Consider the following 18,774-nt stretch of genomic DNA (forward strand, 5'->3'; position numbering starts at 1 on the left):
CAGAGTTGGCCAATATCTACGCTGGACAATATGTTGGCATTATAAAATCAAAATTGCTGACAAATGGTACAAGCACCATCCTGAAGCTGTAACTGTGAGAGTAAACATAACGATTCTTTGAGACTTTCCAGTAAAAACAGACAGGACCATCAAAGCAAGGAGTCAGTCACCAAATATTTTTCCTGGTGGGCCAGATAACTGATAGAATACCGAGCATGGGCTGCATAACCATTTTGTTCAATACAATACAATGAATACACAAAAATAAAGACAACCAACATATTTATTTACCAAAAAGTTATCAAAGAAGGTGACGTTAGCAATAAGTTATATCACGCTCACTGCACACATATCTGAATCTCAGAAACTAAGCAGCAAAAAAGGTTGGTGAGATTTGTGAAACTGATGTTTAGCTTTTAAGATATCAATGTTTGCTTTGGAATTGCTGCATCCAACCAAGAGAATTGCTTTCAAATGTTTATCAGTCAACCTCATTCAATGTGCTGGCTTCACATACTACATTTTTGAAAATGCTTACTCACAGACATAAGTTGTTCCAAACACTGATGCCATACCAGAGGCAAATGAACTCTCATTGCAGGTGCTTACCCAAAAGGTACAATGCAGCGGCAGGCTGAATCTAGCTCGTGGGCCGTAGTTTGGTGACTCCTGATCAAAGCTAATAAACCAGGTTTTGAAATTAATAAAATCTGTTTATTGGTTGACATGAGCATACCTTGTGATCATAGTGTCGCAGCAATAGAATTTGATAAGCTCAGGAAAATATCACAGTTTACTGATTGAAATCGAAATAATGTGACATCTCAAGACAGTTACAATATCAGCAATTGTAGGAGCTGTTGGAATGATCCAAGAGCAAACTGAAAATTATTTGAGGATGATCCCTGGCTTACCACCCATGCAGGAAGTGCATGGATGGTATTGAATTTTCTTTCCTTTTCCTCCTTATTTTCTTTGTTTTCTTTTTCATTTTTTCCTTTTTTCTTCTGTCTTTCTTCTCCCCTTTTTTCTATCACATGACTTTGTAAATGAACAATCTAGTGTGTTTATTTTAATGGTCCACCAATGTATACAGTCAGTTTCATTACCTTAGGTGTTGGGAAGATACTCGGCAAGAAATGGAAACAAAACTGAAAGAAGATGATAACAAAAATAAAAAAATTCCGTGATGTAGTACCAAGCAATGGCTTTCAGGATTCTGATCTTAACTGATTGAAAGTGTTATCATGTACATGTTTTGTCTTGGTATAAAAGATGGGCTACAGCAAATATTCTGCTCAATACCACAGATTTGCTTGTCAGTTACTTGACCTAGCATGTCCCTTAGTGGCTGACAATATGTGCATCTCTGATCACGAGCAGGAGTGGTGGAGGAGCATCATAGCCATGTGTTGAGAGGAATCTTTAGGTTCTGAATAATTCACCTCTGAAAACCTGGGTGCTTCATTCATCATCCTTAAACAGACCTTATTCAGGGACCTTTTGTGCAGGTTGGGCTACTTGGCCTGAAGAAAATTCTAACTGGGTCCCACCTGCATGGTCATGCACTGTTTATCATATGAGATCACCATGTTGTGCTCATATGGTTGTGTAAATTTCATAGATAATGTGCACAATTTTTTTTTTCCGTTTGAGCACTTCTTGACATCATACATTCACCAAATGTATTAAGAACATCATATCCATTTTGTACCTCAGAGTGTCTTGGTAGTTCCCAGCAGATAATGTGTAAATATGGCAAATACCAAGAAAACAATTTTTTTCAAAATAATAATATTTAGAGAATAATTAAAATAAGGGTATGCTACTAATAATAAGACCAGTACAGAACAAACCCTGGAAATAATAGTAAACACAATAATAATTATGGCAATGATGATGGCAGGAGTGTGGTGAATAGAGAAAATGAAATAAATATAAGATTGAAAACCCTGTGATAGGGAGTATAATGTTGCAGTAGGTAAGGGCAGAGTCACTGGCAATAAGACTCATGTGTCAGTTGTGATATTAGTAAAGATAATGACTTGTCATTTATATGGTTGGAGCCTGAAATTGGAAGGAGAGGGAAAAGATGAGGAAAAAATGTCCAGACATAAATCAAAGTATTTACCAGTGACCCTCGACCCCAGCAACGGAATGATAGGGGTAGGAAAGCACACAGCATAGAATGAGTGAACCAAAAACATAAAATTAAGTTGAATTACATTGAAGTTAAATGAAATTAAATTTTGGCATGGATAAGTATTATGTAAGCAATAATTGTTAACTAGTTAGTAAATTAGTTAATTAATGCCAGTGTGTTGAAAAAGTAGAGAGTAAATAATGCTACCACTTGAATGGTGATTTAAGAGACCAAAGTGTAATAAAATTGAAAGTATTATGTTAGTTTGAAATGAACACCTCTCATTTTATGTGTGTGTGTGTGTGTGTGTGTGTGTGTGTGTGTGTGTAATCATCATCGTCATCATCATTTTAACATCCACTTTTCCATGGTCAAATGGAGTTTATTTAGGCAGATTTTCTACTGACAGATGCTATTTATTTTGCCAATCCTTACTTGTTTCCAAGTAAGATAATATTACCCCATAACCACCAAACATATTTTCAAAGAATATTAAAAATTAATGACATTGCTTGTATAAGAGTAGTACTGATTTACAACTATCATGTGATGTCAAAACAAAGAGGTACAAATATACACACTCAGAAAAACTTTTGCTCAAGTACACAATGCAGAACTGGTCTGAGAATTGAAGCCATATGTATATATGTACAAGAGGCTTTTTTTCAGTTGATGCCTACCAAATTAACTCATAGGACTTTGGCTGACCTGCAGTTATAGTAGAAAGCACTCACCTAAGGTGTCACATTGTGGGACTGAACTCAAAACCATGTGGTTGGAAAGTAAACTTCTTAATCACACAGCTGCCTCTATCATATACATGCCTATATTTACTTACATCTCCCACAATACCTATGCCAGTATGGAAAATGGATGTTGAATGATAATGACAGACAGACAGATGCATACATACGTGCATGCATATATACATACATACATACATACATACATGCATGCATTTGTTGGCACTCCGTCGCTTAAGACGTCGAGGGTTCCAGTTGATCCGATCAACGGAACAGCCTACTCGTGAAATTACCGTGCAAGTGGCTGAGCACTCCACAGACACATGTACCCTTAACGTAGTTCTCGGGGATATTCAGCGTGACACAGTGTGACGAGGTTGACCCTTTGAATTACAGGCACAACAGAAACAGGAAGTAAGAGAAAGTTGTGGTGAAAGAGTACAGCAGGGTTCGCCACCATCCCCTGCCAGAGCTTCATGGAGCTTTAGGTGTTTTCGCTCAATAAACACTCACAACGCCCGGTCTGGGAATCGAAACCGCAATCCTATGACCGCAAGTCCGCTGCCCTAACCACTGGGCCATTGCGCACATACGTGCATACATTGTGCCTCCACTGGGCCATTGCACACATACGTGCATACATACATACATACATACATACGTGCATACATACATACATATATGTATCTGTCTATCTATCTATCTATCTGCAGTTACTCTATCCAGATTACAAGTTCAGGCTTATCCCTGTAATTATTGGGGCACTAAGGTTATGTAACACGCTACCTAAGTAACAATCTTGAGAAATTAGGTTTCTCAAAACCAGAAAGGAGAAAGCTGATTTGAAGACTACAGATCCAAACCATCACTGGAACTGTAAAAGTCTGTAAAACTTTCCAGAAATTTATCATTTAAGTATATATGAACATGTCTAGATATGCAAGTATATGCATGAGAAGACACATAAAACAAAACTACATACATACATACATACATACATACATACATACATACATACATACATACCTTGTTGTTGATGTTGAAATTCCAACGAAGAAGCCTTGGATCTGGGTTAGAAACTAGCCCTTTCTCTATTGGCAAGAAATCTTGAAATAAAACTGAATAATGACATACATAATGATTTGGGATAGAGGAGAGAAACTGTGTGCAGTTGTGGAAATCAGCTGCCTAGCGGATATTAACATAAAGCTAAAGATGAGTGAAAAAGGAAATACCTATGCTGAACTATTGAGAAATTTGCAGATACTCTATTCAGATTACAAGTTCAGATTTATATCTGTAATTATTGGGGCACTAGGATATGGAACATGCTGCTTAAATATCAATCTTGAGAAATTAGTTTTCTCAAAATCAGAAAAGAGAAAGCTGATTCAAAGATTACAGATCCAAGCCATCACTGGAACTGTAAAAATCTGTAAGACTTTCCAGAAGTTTATCATTTAAGTATACATGTGCATATCTAGATATGCAACTATATGCATGAGAATATCTAATATAAAACAAAACATAAAAACCTGCACATATACATACATACATACAAAAATACCCTGTTGATGTTGTTGAAATTCCTATAAAGGAGCCTTGGATCTAGGTTAGAAACTGATTCTTTCTCTATTGGCAAGAAATCTTGAAATAAAACTGAATAATCACACACATGCATGCACGCACGCACACACACACACATACACACACACATACATACATACATGTATATAGTGAAGACACATGATCTAGTTGTTAGGGTGTTGCGCTCATGATCACAAAATCATGGTTTCAATTCTCAGACTAGCTCTGCATTGTGTACTTAAGCAAAGCACTCTATTTCGCATTGCTCCAGTTCACCCAGCCATAACTGGGTAACCCTGTGACAGACAGGCATCCTATTTAGGAGTAATGTTGGTCTACTTGCCTAGTCAGTGGGGCAGCATCACTCAAAAGTTACAACAATGCCAGGAAGTGCACTGTGACAGTTGTATATAGCAATATCTGATAGTCTGGTCAATGTCAATACAGTGATACAGGGATATTTGTATATATGTGCCTGTAGATGCAAGCTTATGGGTAACTAAACATAAAAGAATACTCAATTCTAATAGTAAAATTTATAGATTTATTCAAACTAAAAAGCTTAAATTTGTTACTATACTCTGTGTTGTATATGTATATAAATGTATCAATGTTTTTATTTGGCATTGATATCTATTCTAGATGCTAATGAATGTTCCAAATCAAATGGTGGCTGCCAACATATTTGTAATAACACACAAGGAAGCTACCACTGTCAGTGTAGACTCGGTTATAAACTTATCAATGGTAAAAAATGTGTAGGTAAGTTATCTATAATCCATCATTTTTTTTTTAATCTTTTGTTTTCGTTGAATCATCTCATTAATAAATGTATTTGTCTTTTATACTCTACTGGCCTTGTTTGTCTAAATCTGTGGTTCCATTAAAGTGCAACTGCATCCTGGGACTTAATTATATTACTAAAGATGAAAGTGAAAAATATTACCTAAGAGGTTACAGAATAGATAAAGGTGCAGCTATTATATCAAGTTAATTCATAGGGTGTTTTATTTTATTGATCAATCACAATGAGAATTTATTAAACAGTGATGCAGTTAATAAATTTTCTATCTATCTACTGCTGTTACTAAATTACTATCAGTCTTTGAAATGTTGATTTTGCTGGTTTTAGTTTATTGATGCTGTTAATTAAAGTCATAATAGTAATGTTACTACTAAGTATAGAGCCAAACAGTTTTTAAATCCCTATAGAACTTCGAACAGTCATTTTCATTATAATAAAATCATGAGTCTTTTTTTATTAAAAATCTTGTTATTTGACTTCGAGTAATTTGTGAGATTAACCATTAGTTTTCAATATTGGTGCAGAGTGTTGAATTGGTGATCAAGAGGTTTGCAGGAACTGGAAATTTTGTGATGAGTTTTAAGATACTCATTGAGTTTATCTGTCAGTTTCAGCAACATATCATATAATATGCACATGATGTAGTGAACAATTGGCATTTAATGGCATTTCTTCACATCATGTAATTATATAGATACATGTAATGTAGACAAAAATTTGGAATGTGGACTTAGATTCTCATAGAGTTGTGATGTTAGAAATAAAAGTATAGTTATTGCGATGAGTGTGAAAACAGATGAGAGTTCCAGATTGGTTGTGACTAGAAGCAAAGGAACTTCTAGCAAGGTATTTACATATGTTTCAGTTGTATGTAATAGAAAGGTAAGATTTTGTTAAAGATAGAATGAATTAGAATTGATCCAGACAGAAGAAAGTGAAAGTTGTAGAAAATTGCATTGCATGATGGGATGTATGGAGGAATTGAATTCATTTGATGGGCAAGCAAGTACAAGACAGGAAAGCAAAGGTGTGGCTGAGGGTTTGGGATCTACAGTAGCAGGCTGAGCCTTTTGCAGGTTTCTAATTCCAGATGCGAAAAAAAACATGTCAAAGTATCCTCCAAAATATAAATAATAATTTTTTTTTTTAAATAAAAAAATATAATTTATATCATAAATTGTCACAAGCATGGAAATCGGTAAAAATCAAAACAATGATGTACATGTTCATTCTTAATACGTTCCAGGAGATTCATATACACAAATGCTAATCACTGTTTTTTTGTTTGTTTGTTTGTTTGTTTATGAGAACAATTTCTTTCAGATAGTGCATGTTCACAGCATATTCAATTCATTGAGGTAAGGAGACTTTTTTGTGTCTCTTCAGTATCTTGGATCAATGAATCTAATCAAGAATTTTGGTTCTTATTTATAGAAATCAAAAAAACATTATTTGCTAATTTGTACTGATGTCTGCCAAACAGATATTAAATCATCACATGCATTGGGAACAGTGAAAATCAAAACAATGCTGTACATATTCATTCTTGAATCCAACAGAAGAACCAGCTATCCTAGAGGAGAATTAATTGTATGATAGATAAGGCAATTAAGGATATGAAGGCAGAGAAGCCCCTGGTCCATCAGGAATTACTATTGAGATGCTTAAAGTAGCTGGTTGAATAGGATACAGCTTAGTCACCCAGATAGTTAATTAAGTTGTACAATAAGGTGTCAAACCCAAAAACTAGTGTAGCAGCATTATACTCAACTGTTACAAAATTAAAGGAAACATCTTAGATAAAGTAATTACAGAGGTATCAAATTGCTGGACCACATCATGAAAGTTACAGAGTTATAACCCAATTAATTAGGAACAGAAATAAATTAGATGAACTGAATTTTGGTTCTGTGCCTGGGAGAAGTTCTGATGCCATCTTCTTAGTAAGACAAATGCAGAAGAAATATTTAGCCAAAAGTAAATCATTGTACTTGGCATTTGTTGACCTGGAGAAAGCTTTTGACAGAGCTTCTCACTCTGTGATCTGGTTGTCCCTAAGGAAGCTAATGGCAGACAAATGGCCTGGGAGAGCCATGCAAGCCATGTACAAGACTGCTGTTATTAAGGTGGGAGTTAGCTGCAAGTACATTGATGAATTTAGAGTGTAGGTAGGAGTTCACAAGGTTTCTGTTCTCAGTCCCCTTCAGTTCAGCACAATCCTCCTGGCCATAACAAAAGAATTTTAAGACTGGCTGCCCTTCAAAACTACTATATGCTGATGAAGTAACGGAGGCTGGCTTCAAGAGCAATTCACAGTGCTTGAAAAGCCCTAACACAGCAAAGTGAAGTTCTGAAGGCATCACACTTATACCTCCTATACACACTGGACTCTGCACCCAATCTGCCCATATCAAGCATTCCCCACACTCTAACTATCTGAGAGTAGAATCAGCACATATTTCAGGCCCTCATTTGTACTACCAATTACTGCCTTCTCTTACTGAAACCACTTCCATCCCTCATTCTTATTAACCTTCCCATACAACTTCCCACCAATCACCCCTTTTCTGTGTCTTCAGTTATCTCTCCCTCCCCTCAGAACTACATCCTAGGTCTGCTATACCACATCTTTAACACCTTCTCTGTCTTATCATTTTCAACACTCTCACATATCCTCCATCAAAACTTCACCCACCTGCTACCTTCGTCACCCCATTCTCTATAGCCATTCTCATGTACCTCTAACATCCATCTCTGACACTGTACATCTCCCTTCTCTTCCTTGCTGTTCTCACATCCCACACATCATCTCCCTACTTTCTGATCTTGCTGCTCTTTGCACTGCCAGACACTTGTTCTAGTTTCTGTATCATAGTTTAGCCTTCAATGTCTAGCATAAAGCCAACTTTCCCTCTGTCAAATACACTCCTGCTCAGTCAAAGAGCTGTTTCCATTTCCTTTCTTTCCTTTGTCATGCAAGTTACTTGGTGACTTCACTAATGCCAAAGTCACAAAAGAACACCTAGCTCACACTGTAAAGTAGTTGACATTAGGAAGGGTATCTAACCATTTCAAAGCTGACATTGGGGCCTGATGCAGCTCTGCAGTTCACTGGATCCTGTATAATAATCCAGCCCATGCCAGCATGGAAAATGGATACTAAAGGATGAAATTGTAACCAATGCTGGTGTCACATAACTGGCATGTAAAAAGCACCTTTTGAGGGTTGGGCCTCACGGAGGCAATGATGAATGACTGAGACCTTTAGCATTATGCTGTACTTGAGAAGAAGACCCATCAAGCCAAGTAAAATCGCAGTCATAGCAGATACTAGTGTCGCACAAATGGCACCCATGCCAGTGGTGTGTGGAAACACTCATCACACTCTCAGAGTGATTGGCATTAGGAAGGGTATCCAGCTGTAGAAACCATGCCAAATCAGACTGGAGTTTGGTGCAGCCTTCCAGTTTGCCAGCATAGACAATGGATGTTAAATGATGATCATGATGATGATATATATAGGAGAATTCACGAAAAAACAACAGACGAAGACAGGTGGTGTAAACAACAAATGGATGTATTAGTATAATGCTTGGAAATAGAGAAAGTCTTTAATGTTTTGAGCCTACACTCTTCAATAGAAAGGAACACAGAAAGAAATAAGGAGAGAAACAAGGAGAGAAAAAAATATGTGTAGTGGTCAGTGATCTATCATGGCGAATGCCGGACAGAAGGATCACACAGGAGAGTTAAGAAGAAGGGGAGATAACAAAAATGTAGTGATCCCAAAACAAAGGTGCGTGTGTGTGAGAGAATGCTGGTAATCTTAACGTATGCATGTATGTATGTAGGTCTGAAGGTGTGAAAATGTGGGGATGGGAATTGGTCAGTGCTGGTGTGTGTGTGGTGGTGTGTTGTGAAGTGGCATGTTGTGTGATATGGTGTAGTGTGGTGTGAGTGTGTTGGGAGGTGGGGAAGGCGAGTGGGAAAAGCATGGGTGGGGTGTGGTTTAGGCTGAGGGTAGGGGTAGAGGTAGGGTATGTGGGTAGGCAGAGGTGGGGTGGTTGTAAGGGATGGGAAGGAATGGGAAGGTGGGGTAGGAGTGTGTAGGAGTGGGATGGGTTTATGAGGGAGAGCTGGTGATGAAGGGGGAAGGGGAAGGTGGATATGAGAGAAGGGGAAGGTGGGTATGAGAGAAAGGGAAGGTGGGTATGAGAGGAGGGAGAAAGAGAGGAGAGAGTAAGAGAGAAGAGAAAGAGTAGGGGTGAAGAGAAGTAAAGAGAAGTAAGAGTCGGAGCAGGAGAGGGGGAGGGGGAGGAGGAGAGAGGCAAGGGGGTGGGGTAGATGAAGAGGAGAGGAGAGTTGAGCTCATGTGGTGCAAAGGAGCAAAGAGAGAAGATTAATCCCTGTTCACGGTGCAAACGGGAGTCCGAATGGCCCCTGTGCAAGGACAATCCAAACACGGACAGGTGTTGCTGCCAGGAGTGACCAGTAGAGTGGAAATGGCGTGACACTGGGGTGTCATTGCCAAGGTGGATGTCTTGGAGGTGTTCCGCAAATCGGTCGGTCAGGTGGCGCCCCATTTGTCCAATGTACAGAGAATGGCAGAGAGAGCAGGAGATGTAATAGATGATGTTGGTAGAAGTGCAGGTGAAGGAGTTGATGATGGGTACCGGTGAGGAGGGTGGTGTTGGAGGGGTAAGGGCAAGTGCAGCAACGTGGGTACGAGCAAGGGAATGAGCCAGGTTGTGAAGTTGGGTTGGGAAAGAAGCTGTGGACCAAGAAGTCTCGTAGGTTGTGGGCTCATTTGAAGGAGGGGAGGAGTCAGTTAGGGAAGATGTGTGAGGTGGAGGGTTGGACTGGAGGCGCCGGAAAGCTCGGAGAATGGTGCGTTGGAGAGGTAGGGTGGTGGGATGGTAGGTGAGGGGAAAAGGGAGGCGAGAGATGGCAGGGCAGGTTCGGGGGGAGAGAGCAGATGCATGATCCACGGAATGTGCTCTGGCAAGGGCGGTCTGGATGGTGGTGAGGGGATATCCTAGTAGGATGAAGTGATGAGCCATGAGTTGAGACTGAGTCTCAAAGTCATGGTTGTCACTACAGAGCCTGCGTAGATGGATGAATTGGAAATAGGGGATGGAAAGCTTGGTGTGTTTAGGGTGGGAGGAGGAGAAGTTGAGATAAAAGTGTGAGTCTGTGTGTTTGTAGTGGATGGAGGTGCAAAGAGTGGAGTGGTGGATGCTGACCGAAATGTCAAGAAAGGGGACAGAGGTGTCAGAGATAGTGCAGGAGAAGTGGAGGGCAAGATGGAAGGATTGGATAAAAGAGAGGAACGAGTCAAGATGTTCACAGGAGAGTGATGTGGCACCGATACAGTCGTCAATATAACGACCGTATAGTTCGGGAGTAGGACCAGTGAAACTTGAGAATATTTGTGCCTCAGCATAGCCAACGAACAGGTTTGCATAGTTGGAGCCCATGGCCACCCCCGAGACCTGCTGGTAGAAATCACCTGCGAACGAGAAGCAGTTGAGTGAAAGGACAAGTTCGGCTTGATGAACGAGTGTGGAGGTGATGGGTTGTGGGCTGGGTCGGAAGTCAAGGAAATGTTTAAGTGCACGCAGCCCCTCGTTGTGAGGGATCATCGTGTAGAGGCTCTGGATGTCGAGAGTAAAAAGAAGCTAAGAAGGGCCAGGAGGGAAGGAGAAAGAGTTGAACAAACGAAGCACGTGGTTGGTGTCATGGATGTGAGAAGGGAGAGAAGCCACTAGGGGGGCAAGGACATGGTCAAGGTATTTGGAGATAAGCTCGGTGGGGCAGTTACAGGCACACACACATATATATATATATGGATGAACGGACAGATGGATGGATGGACAAATGGACAGACAGATGGATGGATAGATATAGATATAAATACAAATAGAGGTATGTCTGTCTGTGTCTGAGGCTATAATGGAAGAGACTTGTACACAATGTCAGGGATAGAACACAAATCCAAGATGTGAATGAAACATTCACTTGATATTTGTATGTATATTATCCTGCTTTTATTTTTGAATTTTATCACATATGGAGAAAGAACTGGTTTCTAACCCAGAAGCAAAGACCTTTCATTTGTATGTAGGTAACATCAATGGATTAGTCATGTATGTATGTATGTATGTATGTGTACAAGTAAGTAGGTAGGTAGATATATAAGTATGTGTATGTGGGTGTATATGTGTGTTTGTATGTGTGTATGCATGCCCATAAGCAAGAGTATATGCCATTACATGTGTGAATCTGTGTTGTAATATATCTATGTTTTACACAAACATATTTGGATGTCTACATATGTGTATAAGAGTTTATCACATGCTAAACAACTGGAATGTTTTACATATACATATTTTACATTTTCATATTTTAGCAGTGCTTTTAATGACATTTAACACTAATTTTCTAATTATACCATGTTTTTTCTGGTTTTACAAAGTCAAGTCTCTCATGGTCGGTGCTGAAGCAGTTAGTTATGTTTGCAAGGGCTCCAATTACAGATATAAATCTAAAGATATTGTTTGGAAGGAGTAACTGCAGATTTCTCACAACTCACCATAGACTTTTTTCTTACATAGGTTACTTTTTTACTTTGCATAATGTATTTCCTCTGACCATATAATTTTGTCTGGTCTTGTGTGTGTATGGATGTGTGTGTGTATATGTAAACTTTTAGGCAAACAAACATGATTGAAATAGTGCTAAATAGTTAGAGTAAAGTTTATGTATTTATTGTGACCAAAAAGCTTCTGTCTGTTACTATATTCTATGTTTCTCATTGTACACATGCATATGTGCATAGCAATATCAGCTTATTTATTCAGCATTATGTTCTATTATAGATATCAATGAATGCTACAAATCAAATGGAGGATGTCAACACATTTGTAAAAGCACTCAAGGAAGCTACCAATGTCAATGTAGACTTGGCTATAAACTTAACAATGGTAAAAAGTGTATAGGTAAGTTATATATAATCCATCATTTTTATTAATCTTTTGTTTTCATTGAATCATCTCATTAATAAAAGTATATATCTTTTATACTCTACTGGCCTTGTTTGTCTAAATCTGTGGTTCCATTAAAGTGCAACTACATCCTGAGACTTAATTAGATTACTAAAGATGAAAGTGAATATGTTACTTAAAAGGTTACGGAATAGCTAGAAGTGCAATAATTATATCAAGTTAATGTATAGTGATTCATTTTATTCATCAACTACAATGATAACTTACTAAATAGTGATGCAGTTAATAAATGTTCTATCTATCAATAGCAGTTACTAAATTACTATCTATCTATGGAAGTTGATATCATTGAATCTCATTCATCAATGCAGTTAATTAATGTAACTATAGTAAAGCAGTTTTTATATCTCTATATTGCTATACAACTTGGAACAGCTGATTTCTTTAGATTAAATTCACAAATATTGTTCAGTTAATTAAATCAAAGTTTTCAGTGGATTTTGAATAAGTTATAAAATTTATTGTTAGTGATTAACATTAGTATGGGATGTTGAATTGGTAATACATGGATTTAGAAAAAGTGGAATTGTTGTCATGAACATTGAGAAGATACTCACTGAAACCATCTGCCAAGCATCAACCTGTTAAGGTCATATACATTGCAGCACAGAGTTGGCATAGGCTGGATAGTATGACAGGTTCCATCTTGTCCAAAGACTGCATCATTCTTCAATATCTTCTTTGCAATGAATTCTATAATTGGATGCCTTTCCTCATGCCAAACACATTACAGCATGTACTGGGTGCTTTTTCATGGCACCAGCATTAATAAGGTCCCCATGAAGCCTGCAAAACTAAGACCCCCTTCAAATGAGAGAGACTACAGTAAAGAAGGAGACAGCCTTCTGCTTTGGGATGAAAAGTCAAAGTGAAAGAGAAGGGCCCAGAACAGAATAGGTTTCTTGCTGTAGTGAGTTACTCACATTATAGAAAAGCAGATAACAGTAACTGGGATGAAACTGGAGAGAAATAAAAATAGTGATGAAGTGTTAGAGGGAGTGGGTGAAATTATGAAGAACAAGTGTTGAGGAGTTGAGGGGTGAGGAGTCATACATGAGTTAGGAGGGAAGTAGGAGAGAGGAGACAAGTAACAGAAAAGGAGACAAAGGGCAGCAGAGTAGCAGTAGTAATAGTAGTAGTAGTACACTACATGGGAATAAATAGAGAGAATGAAGAAAGGGTGAGAGTGCTAGATAGCTAGATGAAATGTGATTGGGCAGGTTGTAAGAGTGAGGGACAGACATAGTAAATAGGGAGAAGGAGTGAATGGTGGTGGAGGAGAGCTCAGGAGGGTAATCAATGTAAAATGTGGATGTAAAGGACAGTATTATGAATGAAAGATGGATATCAAAAGAAATGGTTCCAGATAATGAGAAAGATAAGAGGTATCAGGGAAAGGTTGATGGAGTAAGCAGTTCTGTTCACATTTGATATAACAGCAGAAGATTTGCAGTTAGAGATATGATGGGTGGTAGGAATGTCCTAAGGTAAGAACTGCATGGAGCAAGTTGTGCATACATATAATCATTGTGTTTCCAGAATCTCAGTTTCACCAAGGTAGGTGGGTCTTCTTGAGAGCCATATACTGTCATTTTCTCCAAGTTCAAGGCCCTGAGATCACCTGTCACCACTTCATCCCACATCTTCTTGGATATCTCTCTTCCACAAACTCCATCCAGGCAAACACACTCACATACACGTGTGTGTGCATGTGTGTACTATATTTGCTGACACATAAGATGTGTTGTTTTATTTCTAAATGCACCAAAAACCTATCCTACATCTAATACATTTGTATATCAGATGGGAGTGCCATAGACTAGGGAGTCTGATAATTGTGTATATCTGCAAGATACAATAATCGTTACTAATAATTAAATATTGAAAATAAACCAAATTATCACAGCCTATGAGCACAAACTTATGAAGAATTGCTTACATGATATCAGTAATTATGTGGAGAAGTCATATCATTTCATTATACTCCTTTCACAGCAGACTTAACCCTCACCTAAGTGTTTTACAATATTTAATGACTCTGTTATCATTAAAAAGTATTTTAAAATTCTTTAAATGAAAAATTCTCCAAGAAAGATGAAAGGAATGTTAAATTTTCATCTGCCCGTCCACTATTTGCAATGAGTGGATGACAACTAAACCATAAAGGTAGTGTGCCCCTTTGGTGGCCAGACATAGTAACATAAACCACCACAGCCAGAAATATGAGTTTTAAGTCCAATATGGTAATTACCTTGACAAGACTATACAAATGATCTGAAAGAAGATAAAGTTGGAATATGGTTCTCCCATAATGTAGTTTATTTTTGATAAATTGTGTGTGTGTGTGTGTGTGTGTGTGTGTGTGTGTGTGTGTGTGTGTGTTGTATATGTGTATGTGTGTGGATGGGGGGCACGCATTGATTTTTTAATGTTATTTTAAAGAAATATTAAAGGTAACAATGGAGCACTTACTGAAATGGAACTCAATATTTTTAGTAAGGTCAAATTTATTAGAATTACATTTGACTGAGACTTCAAATTTCACCTATTGGTCTATTAATTGTTAGATGAAACTTGAGATCATTATCAACTTTAATTCATAAGTATGTGTGTGTTTGTGTATATATATATATATATATATATATATATATATACATTTGTGTGTGAATATATATATATAATAGATAATAATATGTATTCAAAATTCAAGTAAATGCATTTGTATGTAAATATAGGTGTATACTTTATTTTAACAAAATTTCCTCTCCTATGGTAATTTTCCAGATATAAATGAATGTGCTAAAGGAAATGGTGACTGCCAACATAACTGTCTCAATTTAGTTGGAAGCTACAAATGTTCTTGTAAATCAGGATACCAGCTTGTAGCAAAGAAACTTTGTATTGGTGAGTGTATGCTTCTAATTTTGGAATGATTTTAGTTGACAGATGTCATCATATTTATGAAAACAGAATAATTGTACAAGCATACTTCAGTGTCTAAATATTATGATTTACATTTATAAACAGTAACACAAGAAAAGAATAAAAATTAAGAACTCCCTCCTCACTAATGGAAACGGACTTGTACCTGCACACTATGTACATAACTGCAGTGATGTGAAAGGGTAAACTTGACCTTCAGCCACAGACAAAATCGTTTTTACTGGTAAACAATGTCACAAGTGGTACACTTCAAACAGAGAACATCCACTGAAGACAATTTCAAATCTTGAACCCTTTCATGACAATGAATGATGATCAGGGCCGGATTTAAATTTACCAGATTTAAATCTCAAAACCCATCTATTTGATGTAATTGAATTTGATGAGTTAGCAGAGAAAATTTAAATAAATGACTGAAAATGTCACTTTATAGATATATTTTTCAAAATTTAAATTTTGCTTTTACACATCCACTTGCAGCGTTTGACTTTTCCTTCATTGTGAAAAGTGCAATAAAGGAGGGAAGAGGGGGTAAGATTTTTTTTCTTTTAATGCGAGTTACAAATGTTTCAGCATGTGAAATGCGATAAAATGACAGAAAATTACAAAAAAGACAAATGTGGTTGTTGCTGTTCCCAAGGCATGATGAGTGTGCATGTGTCTGAGAGGGGTGAGTAGAGATACCAACATTTAAAAGACATGCATTTTTAAAATTCTTCTTCATTGTTTTGCAATGCATGAGAAAAAAAGGGAATATCTCAACAAAAACAGAAATTCAAACAGTTATTCTGAAAGTCTGCTTTTCCAGTTTCCAGTAGTGGGGTAGGTGGGGCACAATGAGTAATATTTACTGCATTTTTGACTTTGAAGAAAATATGTTTTTCAAAAATGTTCACTACCTTACCAAAAGTATATCAGCTAAGTAAAGGCATTCTCTGAATGTAATAAAACCTATAACATATTCAGAACACTATATCAAAAAATTATCACTGTTCTCTTTGAGCATATAAAAAACAAATATAGGTGGGGTAAAAATTAGTAAGATAGAATAAGGTAAAAGTTGGTGATGCAGATGTTGTTGAAGTTGAGAGTTTGAAACAGGTAACAAGTAATTTTTTTTTCAGGAAATTTTACCTCAATTTTGACCTGATTGTAATTGAGGTAGCTATTAAAATACCAGGATAATCTTTGGTGATATGAAATTAATGAAACTTGACTAAATCTAAAAACTCAACATAAAATATTCTCTGTAGCTTCTTTATGAGCTGCTGGAACAGCTCTCTTCCTGATATATTTATGCACTATGAGAGAAAAAAAATTATCAAAATTAGTCATTACTCATTTTGCCCCAATTTAGACATTTTTTTCTTCCTGAAACTTGAAGATTATCAAATCAGATAAAAATGCAGGAAAAATATCGATGTAGAATCCAACAGAGAAAAGAATATTGGTGGTTAAACACCAAAAATTATCCAGATATTTTATTGGCTCCTCAATTACAATCAGGTCAAAGTTGAGTAAAAATTTCTTGTCACCTGTTTCAAACTCCCTCAACTTCAACAACTACATGACCAATTTTTACTCCAACAGATGATGTAATGGTACAAAATAAGAATGCAATACTTGCAATGTAATGGCTGAAAATAGAAAGAGAAAAAATAACAAGAAATTGGAAATCATTCATTTTGCCCCACTACCATATAATAATTTCAAGTGTTTGACTGAATGATGTAAAGTGTAGGAAAAAATAAGAAAATATGTTCGATTTAATGAAAAATACTTGAACATCTTTGTAATAATTCTAAAGCAGAAAAAAAGTGCTTTTAAAACTAAATTCAAAATTCATCATGGAACATATTCATTACTTGTTTCATAAAATATGACCAGTTTTCAATGCCTCAGTGAAATAATTGAGTTTAGAAGTAGCAATATATGTGTGCATGTGTGTGTTTGTGTGTGTGTGTGTGTATGTGTGCATGTCTTTAACTACAAGCGTTCAAGCCAAGGTCATTGCTCAATCATATGTTGAAAGAAGGAATTTGACCTAGAGACAATAACTTCTTTCTATCAATCTCCTTATTTACACTCATACTTATACACACACACACATGCACAAACACACACTCACAGATACATACATACATTTTCAGGAGTGTTCTGTTGTTTCCCTTTTCTCTGTTGTCCCAAAAGCTGCTTTGGGACTGGATAATAAAATGTTTTTTAATTGAATTAATTGGTGTCTCTAAAGTGACAAAATCTATGGTTATTTACCATAAAAGAATTCATTACGTTTTTTAAAAAGTCAAAATATCTTTGTATGCTGAAAGAGGGCCTCTTCTTGCCTGATTGCTGGGAGGTGGGACTTCCCTGAGCTGAGTGCTGCATACTCTTCATAGCAGGGACACCCCCCACCAGTATCATAGCAGGGACACCCCCCACCAGTATCTATCAGGGGCCCCAGGACAGTTGCTCCCTTTACTCCCTATAAATCCATCCCTGATGATGATCACATTAAGAAAGTGCAGATTGTGACCCATGAAAACCATTGCCTGATTGATAAGATTTTGTATGATTACTATATTTTTAAAAATGCTGGTGCAACATTGCTAGTATGTTTCTTTGAGGCAAAAATATAGTGACTGACTGTACATCAGTTTGATGCAAAATATTGAATTTATTCTTCACAAACTCAACAAAAACAGAATTGCTATGGTTACATTTAAGATTCAATAACAATATCATGTGCTCAGCATCATTAGTTTTTCAATAAGTATAATTAGTTTCAGGTAAAAACTCAAGAAGAAAGAAATAGTTTAATTGTTCAAAGAAAGATGTAATTGTCAAGTGTTTATAGAGAGATATGTCTAAAGCATTCTGCATATCTTACTTAACATGGATATACTGCTGAAAGCCATGGTATTTGCTTTAAAGAAGCATTTCATATAGATATATGGCTCTAAAAAGCACTATAGGTGGAATTGGACCAATACTGCTGGATGTGTTTCATCTGCCATTGATCAGCCTTAGGAGTTGTGGGGCCTAATTGGGTGAGGTGAGGAGGGGATTTCCGAGGGTCCACCCTACCTCAACCCCTCCGCTTTCCATGGAAAAAAATCATTTGCAGCATATTAGGAGATGAGATCAGTTGATAGCACAAAAAAAAAACAAAGAAAAAAGTTTATTTCCCACCAAAATTGAGTTGAGTATAAATATATCAAAAATTCTCACCATCAGTAAGTGAAACTACATCTAAACTATGCTTTTTAAAAATATTCTGGCAAAAATTGGAAAGAAATTTTACAAGATCTCAATGAAACTTTTATCTGTTGCATGATGTTGCACTAAATGAGATATACATAAAAAGTAAATTAATAATTAGAATTTTTCAGAAGCTGGTTATCTACTTACCTTGTATTTTTTCTATAACCTCTGTTGTAGAAAACATAGTCCTGTTTGTGTGGTAAAAAGACTGTTTCTTAGCTATATGGT

General features: G+C 36.9%; 1 protein-coding gene across 7 annotated transcripts in view; it reads left to right on the top strand.

Moving 5' to 3' along the window:
* LOC106879572 (uncharacterized) overlaps positions 1-18,774 on the top strand; it is a 650,101-nt gene that overhangs the window by 138,186 nt on the left and 493,141 nt on the right. For all 7 annotated transcript variants that reach the window (XR_016242266.1, XR_016242267.1, XR_016242268.1 and 4 more), the window contains exons 11-13: positions 5,116-5,235; positions 12,157-12,276; positions 15,127-15,246. Coding sequence is in view for 2 of the 7 variants with exons in the window: in XM_089353939.1 (XP_089210065.1) it covers positions 5,116-5,235; positions 12,157-12,276; positions 15,127-15,246 (360 nt within the window). In the remaining 5 variants the exon portion in view is untranslated. The remainder of the gene's footprint in view (positions 1-5,115; positions 5,236-12,156; positions 12,277-15,126; positions 15,247-18,774) is intronic.

The sequence above is a fragment of the Octopus bimaculoides genome, chromosome 6 (genome assembly GCF_046866305.1).
Source record: "Octopus bimaculoides isolate indiv1 chromosome 6, ASM4686630v1, whole genome shotgun sequence".
Taxonomy (NCBI): Eukaryota; Metazoa; Mollusca; class Cephalopoda; order Octopoda; family Octopodidae; genus Octopus; species Octopus bimaculoides.